Source organism: Haemaphysalis longicornis, unplaced genomic scaffold (assembly GCF_048455015.1).
Source record: "Haemaphysalis longicornis isolate Haplotype H1 unplaced genomic scaffold, Haemaphysalis longicornis Haplotype H1 scaffold_1, whole genome shotgun sequence".
Classification (NCBI taxonomy): domain Eukaryota; kingdom Metazoa; phylum Arthropoda; class Arachnida; order Ixodida; family Ixodidae; genus Haemaphysalis; species Haemaphysalis longicornis.
Genome location: NW_027526203.1, coordinates 261,211,059 through 261,230,226, shown reverse-complemented (window position 1 = coordinate 261,230,226; position 19,168 = coordinate 261,211,059). Strand labels below are relative to the sequence as shown.

The 19,168-nt window shown below is 51.3% G+C and overlaps 1 protein-coding gene across 10 annotated transcripts in view; it reads right to left on the bottom strand.

Moving 5' to 3' along the window:
* The window catches only part of LOC144144961 (protein lev-9-like), a 300,769-nt gene that overhangs the window by 80,374 nt on the left and 201,227 nt on the right, over positions 1–19,168 (bottom strand). For 8 of the 10 annotated variants that reach the window (XM_077676523.1, XM_077676464.1, XM_077676468.1 and 5 more), the window contains one exon: positions 1,563–1,937. The exons of the other annotated variants lie outside the window; for them this stretch is intronic. In XM_077676523.1, the coding sequence (XP_077532649.1) occupies positions 1,563–1,937 (375 nt within the window). The remainder of the gene's footprint in view (positions 1–1,562; positions 1,938–19,168) is intronic. 10 annotated transcript variants of the gene reach the window in all.

Sequence of the window (19,168 nt, the reverse complement as noted above, 5' to 3'; positions counted from 1 at the left end):
GTGCGTGTCGTAGTTTTTTTTTTTTTTTTGCACCCCACGAGGCAACAGACGGCTTGGTGTTTTGTCTTACCTTAATTTCTGGCCACAGATCATGTATTTTGTCGTTGCAACCAGTATTAGTTCTATAAAAAATGTTTTTTATCGAGCTCACCTGATCGGAGATAGGCTGTTGACGCGGGTGACTATCTTGGGACATCGGTCCCGACCATCGTTTTGAGGTCATTAATGTTATCCGCTGTCTCAATTATACCGGCTTGCACGAGTGACTGTAGTTTGCGATAAAATGGCTATGAGTGCACACGCGTCTCTCCTGATATTTCCCCCTTTCCCACTGCTTTCTCTCTTAACACTATATTCCGTTCCGCCCTGCCAGGTAGCAACCCGGCTGAAAACTCGGAAAACATGCCTGCCCTTCAATTGGCGTTCGTCTCTTTCCAGCGTGTTTACTGGGTACAAGTTTTGCTGGAGTAAGCGCAACGCAATTATTAAGCACCACACGACAAGAAACAGGCAGCCGACTGAACCAGCGTGAAAACATTGCCATTGTTCGCGGGGCAGCAGCGACGCGTGCCTGGTGTTGCCTGTGTATCCCACATTTTAAAATAAACTAATGCTATAGGCTTCTCCTAAACAATCAAAGTATACACGACTGTATAAATGAACTACGCAGTATAGCTACGAATAAACGTTCAAACATCTCCAACTAGTGACAATTTAGATCTAAGTGATGTCTGTGTAGCTTTTCTGTGCCTTGTTACATTGGCGAAGGGAAGGCGTCCCCGAACGGGGCTCCGTCGCCTCCTACATGTAGTGGAAGCAGGGTGGTCGAGCGGCGAGCAGAAGAAGCTGCCTTGATGTTAACGACAAAGAGCTGAAGACAAACTCGACTGTTCTACTGCACCGCGAGAGATGAACAGCGACGGCACAGGAACAAGACGGGCGAGCTTGCAGCATGACTCGAACAGAGCAACAGCAGGATCCGATGCTGCTGACCGAATGAAACTCGCTCCAACGGAACGCGTTTTATAACCCGAAGCGCTAACGGTCAAAACAGCATTCACATAGCTTCTGCATGCGGACCTAACAGCGTACAGACGCACACGAACACTCTTTCCCGGTCTCATCATAGTCAGCGCACATATGCGCGTCGCTACGTGCCTCCGCTAGAGCTGCCGCGACCCGAGTGACCGCCAGCGGGCCCCGTGCGGCGGCCGCACGAAGAAACATGTTCGAGTAAGATGTGCTTTCCCGCAAAGCGCAGGAGAACTTCACCGCACTACACCAAATTGTAGCACGCGCGCACGGGGTAGCGGCGCGCTGAATCATAAAAACATGCAAACGTTCTTCGATTTTCTGTCTTTCTAGTGTTTTTTGCCACTGAAGCAGTTGGTTACTTCGATCTGCACTAACGAAACAGCATTACCGCTGTTTCGTTAGTGCGAAATCATCTTTTGCGCACAACTTAAGCATTTCGCCATCGCATTTTCGCCACTGTTTCCTTTACAGCTTATCTTTTGAAGGGCGAAAGTAAAATAAAAAAAATGGTCGCAAACATCACTTACCATTGGAAGCTGAGGCTATATGTAAAAGCTCCACGGGACGACTGCTCCAGCACTCTACCTCTATTTTTACGTCTGGCTCCACGTAGACGATGCCGCCAGGGCCTGTATGGTTCTTGGATTTGAATAGTACGAAGGTGCTATTTTTGTCAGGATCGTAACAGAAGGGCAGTTCTCGAGTCCAGTTTCCATTGATGCACGTGGATTGCCGGTTGCCTCTAAAAATAGTTGCTCCAATCGGTTCACAGTGAAAATTCAAGTTGGCTCCGTGTGGTACACGCGTCCCGGATATGATGCGTTTATGCCCTTGGTATGCCTTGAAACGTTCTTGCCTTCCTGGAAATGTGCAGGTCGTCTCTTGTTGGTGGCTTGGAGCAACTAAATAGAAAAGGAAATGTAAATTAGGGTTCAAGAATACACTCAGGCACCCAGAAAAACGAACTTTAAATTTATTTATCAGAGAGTGACCTGTCACTGCGCGAACACACACACACACACACGCACACGCGCACACACACACACACACGCACACACACACACACACACACACACACACACACACACACACAGACACGCACACGCACACGCACACGCAAAGCGGAACACAGTGTGGAACGCATCGGCAGCGGCGGCAATATTCAGCTAAATGGCCCCCCGCAGCGAGCGCTTGAACACCTGTACGGTGCTCCCGGAGCCTGTCATTAATGCACCTACCAGTATGCCCAATATACAAGATTCCGTCCACAGGATTCCACAAGATTTTCCGTCTTTACCGCGCTACGTAACCATGTTTCACAGCTCGAACCAGCTAGCCCACATTTACGCGTTGTCACCTATGCTACATTTTCATGGTCATTAATCACGTCGCAAGTGACCTTCAGCCTTCATTTTTAAAGAGAAATTTCTTATTGTGACCGATGGCGTCCAGTAAAAAAAAAAAAAAAAAACCCAGACCGACTGGTCCGACGAACCGGTCGACCAATTGGGCGACTGAAAAGCTCTGAGAAGATATCTAGACACACGGTGCTTACGGGAAACCGGCCTTCCATTGTGTCAAAACGGTTACTTGTATATCGCTAAAAAGTAACGGCAGACAATACATGCACCAATCATGAAGAAAAAGTACAATAGTTATATCCTTATCTCAAAAACCACGTATCGGTATACATTTAGATCGTTCGTGGATGCGTCTACTTAGGGCGCGAAAAATCGTCGCATGGGTTCGTTCTTCGTTTGCAACTTGGGTCTTTGAAGGTTTGACGATCGATTGGACGCGCTTTCAGCAAAAGTTGGACGCACTTTTAGCGAAGGTTTTGACGCACTCCCGACGCAGTTTTGGTGTGAGAAAGCTTTCGCGTTTCTCTCAACTTTTTTTAGTAAGAGTTGTTAAATTTTTTGACAGGACGCCGTCGGTCCCACTAAAAAAGTTTTCGCTTTAAAAAGCAAAATACGTGCGATGTGCATGCCAAACAAAGTGCTCATTGCGAAGGGTAACCACAAGGACATGTTTCCCAATACGCAGCCACAGTCTCGCGATGCGCACGCGCGCAAGCCGAGCACGGAAGGCGTCATGAAGACCGGAAATACTTAATCTCACGGCACTCAAGACGCAGAATGCATGAGGGCGCAGCGGGAATACGACGCCACCTTCCCAGAGTGCACTCGAGAGCGCGATCCTTCAAGGAACGCATGACTCAGCTTGAAGAGCAAATGCGACAACTCAAGGGGGAATACGCAAGACGAGAGAAGAAGCACGGCGACAAGCTGCGCGATAGTCGCAAAAGAGTAAACTGGCGCAACGCCAATAGAGGGAGAGGGCAACCGCAGTCGATAGAACAGAAGGACCACCACCGCAAAAACAACAGACACCGGACGGTGAGCCGGCAACCGAAACATGTTCATCATAACAGACTCAAGGTGCCGTTTACAACATAAAATTGATTGCCTCCACCCTGGACCATTGACATTAAGATTGGTACTTGGACCATGGCCCTCCCCCTCCGCTCAGCGCAAAATCTTGTCCGCGCTATTCGAATTCCTCCAGGACATTGGTGTGTCCACGAAATTGTAGTCGTTCCTCCATCTGAAGAAGCTTTGAACTCAATACCCTGAAGAAGGATCATATTTTATTTTTTCTCTACTACTATTCTCCTTTTCTTCACTACACCTATACTACCTTTTTCCCTCTTCTCCTTTCCCCGCAGAGTAGCATGCCGGGGAACTGATGTCGGCAAACCTCTATGCATTTTCCTCTTTAATAAAGAGTTTCTCTCTCTCTCTCTCACAGCCAAAGTATGCGCGAGACAAAGCGAGAGCCACCATGCCCACTACCGCCGTCGTTCTTCGGTAATCCGTGTTGCTGTAGCGTAAGATTCCTTGCATGAGCTCCGCAGTAAAGGCAGTAAAGGCCGTTCCGCGGTCCGTGATGAGGACTTCAGGGGCTCCATGTCGCAGCACAACTTGTCTTATAAAAAACTTGGCGACTTCTTGTGCAGTCCCCCTCGGAAGAGCGGCGGTCTCCGCGTAGCGCGATATGTAGTCTCTTGCTACGACAATCCACTTGTTCTCGGATCGTGACGTAGGGAACGGGCCCAGAAGGTCCATTCCAATCTGTTGGAAGGGCCTTGATGGGACGGCGATCGGCTGCAGAAGTCCGGCGGGTCTCGTCGGTGGCGTTTTTCGTCGCTGACAGTCACGGCAGCTCCGGACGTAGTGGGTGACGTCGGATGTAAGGCGGGGCCAGTAGTACTTCGCCTTGATTTTTCCAATTGTGCGGGCTGTGCCGAGATGTCCGGAAGACGGGTCGTCGTGGCACACTTTCAAAATTTCGTCACGAAGGTCTGCGGGGATGACAAGAAAGTAATTTGTTCTCGTTCCGGGGCTGAAATTCTTCTTCACGAGGACGGAATTTCTCAGGCTGAATGCTGGTAAGCTGCGTTTGAATGTTCTAGGTACGGTGACGTTGCATCCCTCGAGGTAGTCGATTATAACGCGTAAGTCAGGGTCGGCACGCTGCTGGGCGGCTAGGTCGCTCTCCGTCACGATTCCGAAGAACGCGCTGTCTTCATCAGAGTCTTGTGCTGGTGGTGCGACGGGGGCGCGGGACAGGCAGTCGGCGTCGGAGTGTTTCCTGCCGGATTTATAAACGACTGTAACGTCGAACTCCTGCAGGCGCAAGCTCCACCGCCCAAGACGGCCAGAGGGGTCCTTCAAATTGGCGAGCCAACACAGCGCGTGGTGGTCGGTCACAACCTTGAATGGTCTTCCGTACACATATGGGCGAAATTTTGAAATCGCCCATATAATTGCCAGGCACTCTTTCTCAGAGGCACAGTAGTTTTTCTCCTCTTTCGACAGACCACGGCTGGCATAGGCGATTACCTTTTCGCACCCGCTTTGTTTTTGGACGAGGACGGCACCCAAGCCTATATCACTGGCGTCCGTGTGTATTTCCGTTTCGGCGTTTTCGTCGAAATGAGCGAGCACGGGCGGCCTTTGCAGGCGTTTTTTCAGCTCGCCGAATGCTTTTTCTTGGTCGTTGTCCCAGCTGAAAGGGGTGCTATCTTTCGTCAAGCGCGTGAGCGGCTCTGCAATGCGTGCGAAGTTTGCGACGAAGCGCCGGTAGTATGCGCACAGTCCGAGAAATCTTCGCACGCCCTTCTTCTCTTTCGGCCTTGGGAAGTTCGCAACGGCTAAAGTTTTTGCTGGGTCAGGTAGGACTCCCGCGGCGTTGACGACGTGGCCCAAGAACTTGAGTTCCTCGTACGCGAAACGGCACTTTTCAGGCTTCAGCGTTAACCCCGACGTACGAATGGCCTCGAGTACAGACTCCAACCTTGCGAGGTGTTCGTCGAAAGTCCGGTCGAATACGACAACGTCGTCGAGGTATACGAGGCAGGTGTGCCACTTCAGGCCAGGTAGCACCGTGTCCATGACTCGTTGAAACGTTGCTGGCGCCGTGCACAGCCCGAAAGGCATCACCTTGAACTCGTATAGGCCATCCGGGGTTATAAATGCAGTCTTCTCTCGGTCTCTCTCGTCCACTTCTATTTGCCAGTAGCCGGTCTTCAGATCCATCGATGAGAAGTACTTCTCATGGCAGAGGTGGTCGAGGGCGTCGTCGATTCGTGGCAGGGGGTACACGTCCTTTTTAGTGATTTTGTTCAGTCGCCGGTAGTCAACGCATAACCTTAATGTGCCGTCTTTTTTCTTCACGAGTACGACCGGCGCAGCCCACGGACTTTTCGATGGCTGTATTATGTCGTCGCTGAGCATGTAGTCGACTTGAGTCCGGATGGCTTCCCGCTCGTGTGAAGAGACGCGGTACGGTGACTGTCGGGTAGGTCGGGCTCCATCTTTGGTTATAATTCGATGCTTCGCTGGGGGAGTCTGACGTAATTTTGAGTTTGCCGAAAAACACTCGCTGTAGTGATGGAGCAAATCCAGCAATCTGTCCCGATTTTCTTGCGGCAGCGCCGGGTTCACGTCGAAAGGTTGCGGCGGCTTGGAAGCATCTGCGCGTTCGCATTCAAAGTAAGCGACCGCAATCACTTGACTTGCTTCTTGCGTTTCTTCGAGGAACGCAATTGCAGCACCCTTGTTTAGATGCTGGTACTCCTCGGTGAAATTGGTGACCAAAACATGGGATTTGCATTGCTTAAAGCGCGCAATGCCTCTTGCGACGGAGACACCACGGTTGAGAAGCAACCTTTGGTCACCCTCTACGATAGCGTCGAGGTTAGGAGCAGCATCCTCACAGTAGACGGCGATCATCAAGCTTGCGCGGGGTGGCAGGGTGACGTGATTGTCGGCGATCCTTACAGCAGCACGGTGATCGGGGTTCAGTGGCGGCGTCGTAGAGGGATCAGAGGAAAAAGTTATCGACTTTGTCTGGAGATCAATTATTGCGCCGTTGTCCGTCAAAAAGTCCATTCCGAGTATTACGTCGCGGGAGCAGTTAGGTAAAATTACGAACGCAGCAGGGTACGTGATGCCGTCTATGGTGACGCGGGATGTGCACGTTCCACTTGGCGTTACGAGATGGCCTCCTGCTGTGCGTATATGCGGACCGTCCCATCTTGTCCTAACTTTCTTCAGCTTAGACGCGAATGATCCGCTCATTACCGAGTAGTCGGCTCCCGTGTCGACGAGGGCGACTACGTCGAAGCCGTCGATAGACAACTGGACGTCGGACGCTGCCTTCCTCGAGAAAACGATGGTAAGCTTGCATATCGATTACGATATTGGAGGGCAGACTGAATTTTGCCTTATACGCGTAAGGTTTTGACGTAAGATATGGTTCAAGCAGCGAGTTCGCCTGTGTATATCTTACGGTGGTCAACAGAGCTGTCGATGCGGGAAAACGCGCAGCGCTATGCTAAAGGCACCACCCCTGATTTTATTTCAATAAACGTTTATTCGGTATAGCTAAGGCTATAGACCGCCCCCTTAACATTAAAATTACCTCATGTTGCGCGCCATGGCAAGAGATTCCGCGTTATAAGGTTACTATTAGCCGTGATTTCACGCTGGAAGTGCGGGACACGCGAACGCGCGATTAGATGACGCTTGTTTCTTTTAGCGGCGTGGCTAGGATGAATGAATGCTTATTCATTAATGATTAATAAATAATAATGCAGTAGCGGTTCGAATGGTTTTTAAGCAGTACTGCAATAATCATATCCATCAGGATATTGCAATCTTTATATGTAGTGCAAATGCACATTTTCTGGTTTAAACAACATGCCCAGTTTTGCCCTTGCCGGAGACCAAATTAAGCACGAACTTTTGATTGATTGATTGGTTGATTGATTGATTCATTGTGGGGTTTAACGCGCCGACGCAACGCAGGCGATGAGGCGCGCCGTAGTGGAGGGCTACGGATTAATTTTGACCACCTGGGGAATCTTTAACGTGCACCGAAATCTCATTCACACAGTAGTTTTCGCTTTTCGCCTTCACCAGAAAGCGGCTGCCGCGGCAGGGAATTGAACCCGCGTTCTAGGGATGAGCAGCACAGTGCATTAGCCACTGAGCCAACGCGGTGGGTCTATTTCCAGCTTTTCAATCGTATTTTGCGAAATAGATTTGGCACACACTGAAGCAAATTAAAGCAGCTTTTTTTTTTTATTCCGCGTGCACTTTACAGAAGGCATGGGACTCGCATTGACTTTATTTTTCAAATCCTGATGGTCACTTAATTGGATGCACGGCTACATTAACCGCGCACGTTGGCACGATAGTAGCGTGCTATTGATAAGAAAACTACTCGCAGGAGGTTACTCAATCACATTCACAACCTCGTTGACCGCGAAAGTTCGGACGCGAGCAGCGTGCTGTTGATAAGAAAATCATGTGGACGAAGAACGCGGAAGAGCATTGCGGTGCATCAAAAACTTCTACGAAACAGTGCTAACGAGAAACGTCAGTTATTCACGTATGGCCGGATGTAAAGGAAATATATTAAAAAAGAGTGCCTTGATTTTTGACGGTAACTGCCTTAGCAATACTCTGCATTTAAACTAGTGCGGAAAAACAATTTGCGCCCCACATATTTACAACCCTGTGATTTCGCGCAGCCAAGCACCTGCAGGACCACCACAACTACGAGCGAAAACATTCGCATATCTGCGTAAACAAGCGCGTACGGTATGCTCAGTAAGCGGACGGCAGGTGCTACGGCAAATTTTCCCTTTACATCACGCACAAACGGCGGGCAAATGTGCACTCATAACGTTATAATACTAGTAATGCCCTCGAAACCCAAAACAAACAGATACCATCAGTACTTACAGATAAAAGGTGATCCCCGACGCCTTCTTCGCGCGATTAGCGCAGCCGAACGTGACGCACGAGCAGACCATTTCTGCTTTCTACACCTTTGGAACATCCATCCGCGAACGAGGATCGAACGAACACGAGTTCTGCTCTTTGGCAAGAGAGAACTCGGAAGAACGACACATGGGGCAGAAAAAAATGTCATTGTGTCTACTGTTTATTTTAGTTGTTAGCGTCCAAGCATGTAAATAATTACCAGATGTGTGCGCCCCCGGCGCACGCACGGGCGACTTGCGAAGCGCTTAACTAGAAACACGGAGAGAGGAGCATAACCGAAACCACATGCTGCGAAATGAACGCGTGCAAGAAAAGCTCGGTGCGCTTGAAGGTAGCCGCATGAGAGAATCAACTTGCAAAACAAAACAAAAGAAAACAAAAAAAAAAGAACGGAAGCAAAAATATAACGTAACCCGCCGCAAAAACAAGTACATTATGCGACGAATGCAATGCGTCTGCTACCGCGGAACGAGTTTTCTACCCACGGCAAGATGGCGGCCGTCGGCGTCAGTTTTCGAGCACCATCTCCACTCCAGAAGTTCTATACAACCTCCTTGGTGTTGACGGTCGGGCACTGTGCGTCGTCGTTGTAGTCGTCTCAGCGGAAGGTTCGGTCACGTCGGGTACGCGTCGCGCCGTGTGGTTGTCGTCGTGTTGAGGAGTCACGTCAGGGTTAGGTCGGGTCGTCGGGATGAGGGCATGTCGTAAGTCACAGTCTTCGGCGAATCGTTGCGTCGTTGGAGGGTTTTCGGTTTTCTGCCGTTGTGCAACTTCACTTCCAGAAGTTGCCGCCTTTAGTTTCCCCCGCGTGGGCTGGGGGACCTTCCACGTGCGAAGTCACAACTGCTACGGCGGTCCGGCGACTGGTACGGGTAGGGCGACGGCGAACGGTTGAAACGGGCTGGTCCACGGCTGGTGTTGGACAGGTATTCTTCAATGTCAGATGGGCGCTGGCCGGGTTGGGGACGTGGTGCGTCGACGGAGGAACCACGAAGCCCGAGTCTCTTGTATGGGCAGCGACGGTAGACATGGTCGGCCTCTCCGCAGTGGTAGCACAGAGGACGATTATCCGGTGTTCGCCATACGTCAGTCTTCCTCGGCGTCTGGTTTCGTACTACAGGGGGTCGGGCGGGCGACAGTGGGCGGCGGTAGGGCGGGGCCTCTTGACGTCGTGTTGGAACAGGGCGGTGTCGACGAACAGCCGCGGATTAGGTCATAGCCTCTGGCTCGCGGGGTGCTTCGGACGGCATAGAAGTTCCCAAAGCCTGCTGTACTTCTTCCCGGATCACGTCAGTCAGGGAGGCGACTTGAAGGTGTGGCGTCGTCGTCGGGAAAAGTTTCCGCAGCTCCTCCCTCACCACTGCACGGATGGTGTCGCGTAGTGAGTCGGAGTTAATAGCGCCGGCACCAATCGTCTCCGAAACCAGCGAATTCAGTGGGCGGTCGTACTGCCTCGTTCCGATTTCGAGAGTCTTCTCTATCGCGCGGCCTCAGACGCGAATTCGGACACGGTCTTGGGGGCTGGTGGGGGGGTTGCGAAAGAGGCACGCGAAGAGCTCTTGCTTCACACCTCGCATCAGAAACCGTAGTTTCTTTTCTTCCGTCATTTCTGGGTCCGCACGGCGAAAAAGTCGCTTCATCTCCTCGACGAAGATCATGACCCCTTCGTTGGGGTGCTGGGTTCGAGTTTCCAGCAAAAGCGCTGCGCGTTCTTTTCTGACCACGGTAGTAAAGGTCTTCAGGAACTCGCGTTTGAACTGAGCCCAATTTGTCAAGGAGCTCTCGTGGTTCTCGAACCAAGTGCGAGCCGAATCTTCCAAGTAAAAGAAAACATGCCGGAACGTTTCTTCGTCGTCCCACCTGTTGAATTTCCGGACACGCTCCAGTTTCTCCAACCATTCTTCTGGGTCTTCTGTGGGGGCTCCTCGGAATGATGGCGGATCCCGTGGCTGCTGCAGAACGACGGGACGATCGGCTTGGTTGACCATGGCGCTGGTTGCGACGTCTTTCTTCTTCGCTTCCTCCGGTAGCGGACCGAACTCGGGTGGTAAATCTTGCCGGCGGAGGCTGGCTCTTGTTGGACTGGCTTGGCGGCTTTCAGAGGTTGTAGTGGGCATGAAGGGTGCAACCCCGCACCTCCACCAGATGTCACGAAGCCAGGGACGACGCAGTTGTTTTGGAAAAGAAACAAGTTTATTGGAGCGAACTTGTGCTCCCCTAACAACTCAAAAGAATACAGAGGCGGCGAAACAGCGGTCTACAAAGTGACGTGCGTCGGCGAACGTCGCAGAATCGAATACCCCGTCTGCTCTGCAGGCTTTTTATCTTTCGGCGCGCGTGGTTCTCGAACCGTCGATTCGCATCGAGAACATTGTAGATCCAAGAAGATTATTCTGGGCTGTTCACGTTAGATCGGAATGCTCTCCCTATCAGAACAGATAACACATGCGGCCAAGAAAGAAAGAATGGAACACGCGCTTCCCTTGGCACAGAGATAACACAGACCGGCGCAGCCGGGCGGTAAAAGCAAAAAACAAATAAACAAACCCAATGCATGGTTCGCGGCAATATTTTATTTTTTCTCTACTACTACTCTCCTTTTCTTCACTACACCTACTACCTTTTTCCCTCTCCTCATTTCCCCGCAGAGTAGCATGCCGGGGAACTGATGTCGGCAAACCTCTCTGCATTTTCCTCTTTAATAAAGAGTTTCTCTCTCTCTCACACAGCCAAAGTATGCGCGAGACAAAGCGAGAGCCACCATGCCCACTACCGACGCACGTACGTGGTCGCAACGACTAGAGCAAGCCCAACAACACCAGGTGCCGGCTCTGCAACAACAGATGCAAGAAACAGTGTAGCAGCAGATTCAGGACCAGCAGCTGCAGACGCAACAACTTACAGCTCATAATACAGATGCAACAGCAGACGAGAATGGCGCTACAGCAGATGATGCAAGTCATAGCACAGATACCGCTGCAAACAGCCGCAGTGACAGCGGCACAACCACTGGACGCGCAGGCGCAGCACCTCCCGCATCAACATTGAGGAGCAGCCCACCTACGCCTAGTGGCCCGGACACCCTGCAGTGGAATCGGTGTTCTCTTCGGGCATGTGCGACGGAGGTCACCGAGCAATTTCGCGTCGCCGGTAGACCGGCAGGGCTACTGTTGCAGGAGACCAGGGGCGAAACGCGCGGAATATCCGGAGCAACACCGCGAGCCGGCCTAGTTGGAAGCGATCCATGGCAACGATTGCGTGAAACAAACAAGGACAAAGAAGAAACGACAAAAACGAGCGCACATCCTTGTAGTTTCTTCTTTGTCCTTGTTTGTTTTCGCAATCGTTGCCATGAAATATATGCATGCGTCGGATACTTCCAACCAACAATCGATCACAGAGTGCCACGAGGGTCAAGCGAATCTGGGACGAAGGCACAAGCCGCGGTTTTTGTGCGGCGGGATGTCCCACATGCCCACATAGACAGTTCCGAACACTGCACCACATCAAGAAATAGTGGAAATTAGCACAACGCTAGGACATCGGAACGTGATTATGGGGTTGCACGACGCTCGCCGTGACTCCAGCTTCGGACGTGGCAGAGATGTTCTGGGTGGCGGGGTGACGTACAAGTGGATCCTGGAGCTTCGAAGACGCTACCCGTCAGACAACATGTTGATCGCGGGGGTTTTAATGCGCACCAACCTGACTGAAGATACCGCCAGGCAGATGTGCGGGGTTCAAAGCTCCTGGAGACGACTGAGGCAGCGAGCCTGATGCTCACAAATGACCTCAAGTACCCAACAAGACACGGGTTACACGCTGGACACCAAGACACGGTGCTCGACCTAACCTGGGTAAATCATAGAACTGCGCGGAAGTGGCGGTGTGGCGTGGATCCCATGGGCTCCAACAATTACCGAATCTGGATCAGCGTGGACACTGGAGATAAAAACAAGAGGAGAGGCATAGCGTGTGAGGATGACTGGTATGCCTTCCGAGAGACCGTAAGCAAGTGCGAGCAAAACTTACCCATCACGGAGAAGGTGCGCCGAGCAGTCGAGACCGCCATTAGAAAAACCGAAGTGGATGAAGACTGTCCCACGGTGGACAAGCATCTTGAGAATCTCTGGGAGACCCGCGAGCAGCTGCAAGTGCGCTACATCACCAACGGCAAGAGATATGAAGCCCTTGTTCGTGCACGCAACAAGACAGCCCAGGCGAGACGGTATGCTAAACACGTGGCGAGGTCTCGCTGGATCAAACACTGCGCGTCATTCAGCGAGAAAACCGGCAACCATGTAATGTGGCACCCGTACCGCGCAATGTTCAGTAAAGCAAAGGCGCCAAACACCCCCAAGACCATAAGGATCGCCACGTGCTTGAGGGTCGATGAGTTTGAGATTGAGGCGGCCGAAACGTTCTTCCCACAGCCACCGATACCACCGAATCTCAGCTTATAGAGCCATAGCCAGTGACGAACGAATTAGACAAGGACGCCCTGTTCACGCTACACGAGCTGGCGTTAGAGTAGGTAAACGTCCGCAGTGCCCCAGGCAAGGACGGTGAAACGTGGCGGATACTGCGGAACCTAGACGAGGAAGGCCGTTCACAGATCCTGGAGGAGTTGAACACTCTGTGGCAATTCAGAGAACTGCCTGCAGAGTGGCGCCATTCTATTGTATGTCCAATTCCAAAAGGACGAGCTGAACACTCTGTGGCAATTCAGAGAACTGCCTGCAGAATGGCGCCATTATTTCGCATGTCAAATTCAAAAACCCGGGAAGAGGCCTAGCAGAGTGCAGAACCTCCGACCGAATGCGCTTACGTCCATACTATGTAAGCTGCTACAGCGCATGGTGCTGTCGCGGTTGACCTACGTAGAGCACCACACAGGATACTTGCGCCCCACGCCGACCGGGTTTAGACCCGGGCTCTGTACGCACGATAGCCTTCGAATGCTGCTCCACACGGTGGGGCGCCGTCACGGCCCCACTAAGAATCCAGCCACCGTTGTAGCTGTAGAACTGAAGAAGACCTTTGACACGGTGAACCATGGCCGGGTTGTGGAAGTGCTTCGCGAGTGTGGAGCTGCCCCACGCATATCTAACTGTGTGAAGGGATTTATAAAAGACCGGACATTCGAGAATAACCCGACAGCCACCAACCGCAGACATCTCTTCTCGGGCACAAAGAAACCAGAGAGAGAATCATGCGAATGGACCAAAATATCACTCATCGACGACAGTTTCCCCAATATGCGTGCTAAAGTACGGGATAATCGAGGACCCCGGCTAGCTCCGCTAGAGTAAGCACTACCAGCCGTACAGTAGCCCCACCATAATACGAAGACTCACGCACGGGTTCGAGCACCTAAGATCGACAGACTCCGACTTCGACAATCAAAGATAAGACTTTATTGCCTGATAATACAGACTACACAGCAAAACAGCACGAGTGTCACTCGCGGGGAGAAGCGCTCCTGTCGCTCGGCTAAGCTGCAGTGACCCAGACTCCGATATCTGTCCTCGCGACCGCGGGAAAAGCGGCTTTCCGACGACCTGTCCACCTGTCCAGACCGAATCTTTGGCCAGAGTCCCTGCAGAATGACCGTACCTCCAGGTTTCCGGCTTGGTGGGCGAGGGTGGTGCGGCGGGAGACGACCAACGCCACCTAGATAAGGTTTTTAAGGCTTCGTTTCTGGTGGGCCTAGTCACCACCCATCAGGGACAGTGTGCTGGCTTCACCCGCCGCACGACCTTTTGTCGCCGCGGAGGGAAAGGTTACTGAACCGATCTAGTGAATGCGGGAGAACGAGTTTGACCACGGCAGGCACGGACAGGCAAAGTTTGCGTTAGTGACGGGAGGACGAGGACAAAACATTTTATTGAGCCTTTAAAGGCCCCTTAGGTGGGCGTGGTGACCGGCATACCGGTGACCGCAGCAGCCCTCGCCGTGACCATCCATTGGATAGACAGGCCGGAGCCTCGCAGCGCCTCAGCCCAGTACCCACCGTCTGGTAAGGGGGATAGGGGTTGTGGGGACAGGTCCAAAGGAGATGGTAGAGTGTTTCCACTGCTCCGAAGGACGGGCAGTTGGGGAGTGGTAGACGGAAGGATAAATAGGGTGCAGGTAGTAGCGAGCGGGGAGGGTATGGGTTTGCACCAGTCACCATAGCCCTTCTTCCCTGCTGGATAAATCCGGGTGTGCGGGAGAGAGCTGGCGGCGTGAGAGGCGGCAATGTGTCGTAATGTCTTGGAAGGTTAAGAGCCCGTCCCGAGCTGATAGGGCTCCATGAAAGGGTTCAAGGCTAGGACCTGCTCAGACGGTGAGCTCGCGAACGGCCCTATGTGCTGCCTAATTCCCACCGCGGCGGCTCGGCTGACGTAACCGCTTCGCCTCCATTCATCGGATTTGAAACTTCAGCCAGCCAGAGTTCTAATTGGAGCGATTCAAATTTCTTTGGGCCACAACGGACTTCCGAGGGTATAAAAACCCACCCGGAGGCACTTATCGTCGGCATTCTTCGATGGCACTTTTCGGAGGCACCGAGTGCAGGTGTTGTCGCCTTTGTGCGAGCCATGTAACGCTGTTGTTACCCTTGTTTATACTGTATATAAATGTTGCTTCAACGTTTCGTCAGCTCGAGAACTTCATCGCTCTGCTCTTCTCCGCGTCGATAGCGGACGGAGCAAGGCAGCGTCGCTACACCGGTGACTGCGGTGGGATGCCCAGTCCCAACACGGCGTAACAACGATAGCAACAAGACATCCCGAGGGATAAATTGTCCATATCAGAACACTCAAAGGTAAGCACATTTTGCTCTCTTTCGGACCAATTCGAACGTTGAGATTCGAGCTCGATTGCCCGACACAAGTGTGTAGCAGGGGAGGGGGTGTGTTTCAGTGTCACAACTGTCACAACACCCCCCTAAATTTTCTGAGTGGTGCATTTCCCGCACCGGAGCGGTGCATTTCCCGGCCAAACCTCTTCCGCTCACTCACTAGCTAGAGTCACTAGCAATAATCAACAGTGACTCTGCTAGTCAGTGAGGGGAAGTGGTGTCGCCGGTTGGGTTAAATCGTCTACGACTGCTCCTATGGCCGTCATGATGCAACACTATTTTGACTAGCTGACCAACCAGAGTCACTGTTCATTATTGATAGTGACTCTGGCTAATCAGTGAGCAAAGGCGGCTTGACCGGTTGGGTAAATCAAGACAGACTGAACACTTGTAGATGCGGAACTACACCAGCGAGTATTGCCATACTAGATGGGAGCAGTCTGTCTTGATTGAAGAAGACAAAACTGCGTTCTCGGTCAGTTATTCAAAGGGAACTAGCGAAGAAGCGACGCGAATCGCCATCTGAATGCGCAGTAGTAGAACGCCAGAGTATGAACACCGACTCCGAAAGAGAAGCTAGCGGCGATCATCCCTTGCGCCGATATGGTGTCGGCGTCACTGTTCGTTCAGTCTTATAACCCGGTGTTATAACGGCTGGCGGCATTGAAGTGTCCCTGAACTGAGTTACAGGATTATTTTACAGATGCAGCAGCCAGCGAAAGCGGACACGAAGACGAGGCTTGCGAAACAGGAGAGGCAGCATGTTCTTTTTCTGAGTTGCAGGCGCTGATTGCGCCGGTGTTCAGTACAAGGCAACTACTCGATTGGTGTCAAAAGCAGCTTGCTAAGATGAGAGTGCGGACAAACAAAAATGTAAGGCTGGGGGAAAACCCGGAGAAGCTATACACTCGTGCAACCTTCCATATTTACACTATACAGTTGAAATTCGATTTTACGAATCCAGATTTTACGAATTTCCCGATTTAACGAACAAATTCCGCCCCCCCCCTTCCCGCAGTCACTTATAGGCTTAATGCTTTTATGAACTAGAAATAACGAAACAAACTTTGCCGCCGAACTGAATTTAGGAAGCATTCTGGGAAAATCGTGGAGAGCAACCCCGCCCTTGATCTTTGTGAACTGTTTCCGGCATGCTGGCTTCCACACTCCTCCGATGATTATGCACTGTTGTCTAGTAAGCTGCCTGCATCTAACCTAGTAACGTTGGCCAGCACTCATAACAACGAAAACTAATGGTGGCGCCATGAAATGATCTCCCGAAGATCGACCGCATTGTGGGGAAATGCATATGGCTTCGTGTTCTGCAGGTTCAATCCCAGGACTTAAAATCGCTACATTCACATAGCGAGCGCCTTATGTCAGTGCTGTTGCTTTCAAACAAGGTAGCATTATTTGGTCAGTTGAAGCCTGCTATCCACTCTGCTATCCACTCTTCTATCCAACTGCTATCCACTCAACAATCAAATTTACGATTTGTCAAGGAGGATTGCCAAGCTGTATATAAATATCCAGGCCTCACCAATTTTCCCGAGAAATCAACTGAAAAAACTCGCACAGCGGGGTTTTCTCGGGTTTTCTCGAAAAAACTCGCACTCACACAGTTCACAAGGAACATATCTTTTATATATACACTGCAACTCAGTGCAAATTGCCGGAAATGCGACTGCACGCCTCTATTTAATGAGACTATAGGGATAGAAAACCAGAAAAACCAGCTTGCAAGATAAACCATTGATACGTTTTATATGGGCCGCAAGGGCACACTCGCATACGTATGCCGTCTTTGGGTTTATCGGCCCAATAAATTGCGTATCTTGCCCGTGAATAATTCTAAACGGCCACACCCTGCTTTTAGATGCAACGCATCTCATGCTCGCAGCTCGCCCCTCTGTCCTTCCTGCGTCTGTCCGGCGTTGTCCGCACAGCTGCGCCTCTCCTCCTCTCCTCTCTCCGATAGCGAACACTTTCTCCCAAACAGCTGCGGGTTGGCGCAGCGCCCTCTCACTCCGTTGCTAGGCGCCGGTGGGCGGCGCTGCGCTCGGCGCTGCGCGCGCTGCGCATGTGCAGCACTCTCTCTCTCCGCGCTCTCCTATCCTTCGGGCGCTGTGAATATAAAGCGGCATGCCGCGCTCCGACGGTCTGAGTCGACGGTCGTCCGCGTTACGCTTGCACTATCTCGCAGTACTCGACGAGTCGAGCCCCTAACTGTGCACTTTACGGACCACAAGGCACTCATTCTCGTCTGCAATAAAGACCGTACCTGAGCATACGTGTACTGCATGTGCATTGCATGGTGAAAATGGAAAATCACGCCCACCTCCCCTTCGCGTGAGAATCCCTGCTATAAGCCTAATCAATACGATGGAAAACGCCAATGGAACCCCCCATGAGATGCGTTGCATCACACCAGGGTTCCCGCGAGGGGAGGTGGGCGTAATTTCTCTGCCTCGTTTTTTTTCTTTTTTTGTGTATGGTACCGGGTGTCACACAGGTGTCGGTTGTTGCCTAGTTTTTATCTGTACTTAAGAAAACGAGCTGTGTCAAAACATATTGCCATTTTGTCACCTGACAGATGGTTATCTACGCTGCGGAATCTAATCTTACGCTGGTGCGAGCATTTTTTGTGTAATATTCGTTTTTACGAATAAATGCTGACTGCTTGATTATGGGGTTAAAAGCACCGACGCTACACAGGCGATTAGGCGCACCGTAGTAGAAAGCTCTGGATTAATTATGACCAGCTGGGTATCTTAAACGTCCGCTGAAATCTCAAACACACAGTCCTTTCCGCTTTTCGCCTACATCAGAAAAGAAGCCGCCGTGGACGGGAATCGGAACCCGCATCCCTGCGCTACGAATAAATGCTAGTTGAAAGTAGCGCTTCTCCCTGTCGTCCTCTTTCGTCCTTGGTGTAATTTTTTGCGTTTTACACGTCTACATTAGGCAGTTTGTGGGGTGTGTTGCTTTTTTATTCAGGTATAGTCATACGGGATATGCTTCTTTACCAAAATTGTAGAAATCTGGACATAAAATAAAACTTTATGCGTAACGGTGCGCCTGAAGTCAGGAATGTTGCAAGAAAAATAGTAAACGAGAGTGCGAGGCTGGGCGATCCGGTAGGAATCCATTAAAAAAAACAGCGCAAAGGACGGGACACGAGTGAAAACAGACAGGGACGGGCGCTGACTGACGACTGAAGTTTAATGAAAGAAACAGAGACATATAAAGGGAAATACGAAGCATATGAAAAAAAAAAAGAATGACAACATCATGAAAAACTAAGATTGCTATTCCGTGGTATAACCCATCACAGTCACGCCACCTAAATAGTTAACCTCTTTCGCACGTAGAGCAATTGATGGCATGCTGACGCAAGAGTCCCCCATTTTGTAGATAGTAAACGCCTCCGAAATTTCACGTGAGCGCCGGTTCAGGTATCTGCTCACTATCGAGGTGCGATCGAGCTTCGGTGAGCAGTTATGCTTCCCGCAATGAATTGCCAGATTGCTCCCCTGAAACTTCTTGAGCGAGTTTGCATGCTCGCGCAGGCGGTCATTAATGCAACGCCCCGTCTGCCCTACATACGACTTGTCGCAGGACAGAGGGACGTTGTACACAACACCTTTCCTGCATTCCGTGTAGGCATTTGTATGCCTAACCACACAGCGACCAAAGCTTTGGTCACCGCTCTTCACCTTTCCGCAGAGCCGGGCAAGCTTGTTGGGGGCCGAGAAAACCCCTCTTACGCCACACTTTCTACCCGCTTTCATCAGCTTGTGGGAAACACCATGCAGGTATGGAATGACGGCCGTCCTTCCGTTTCCCTGTTCGGGTTCTTCTCCGGCCTACCCTCGCGGATTTCCTTTAGAAAAATTCCGGACGGGCTCTTGATTCGGAGAAGCCCGCCTTC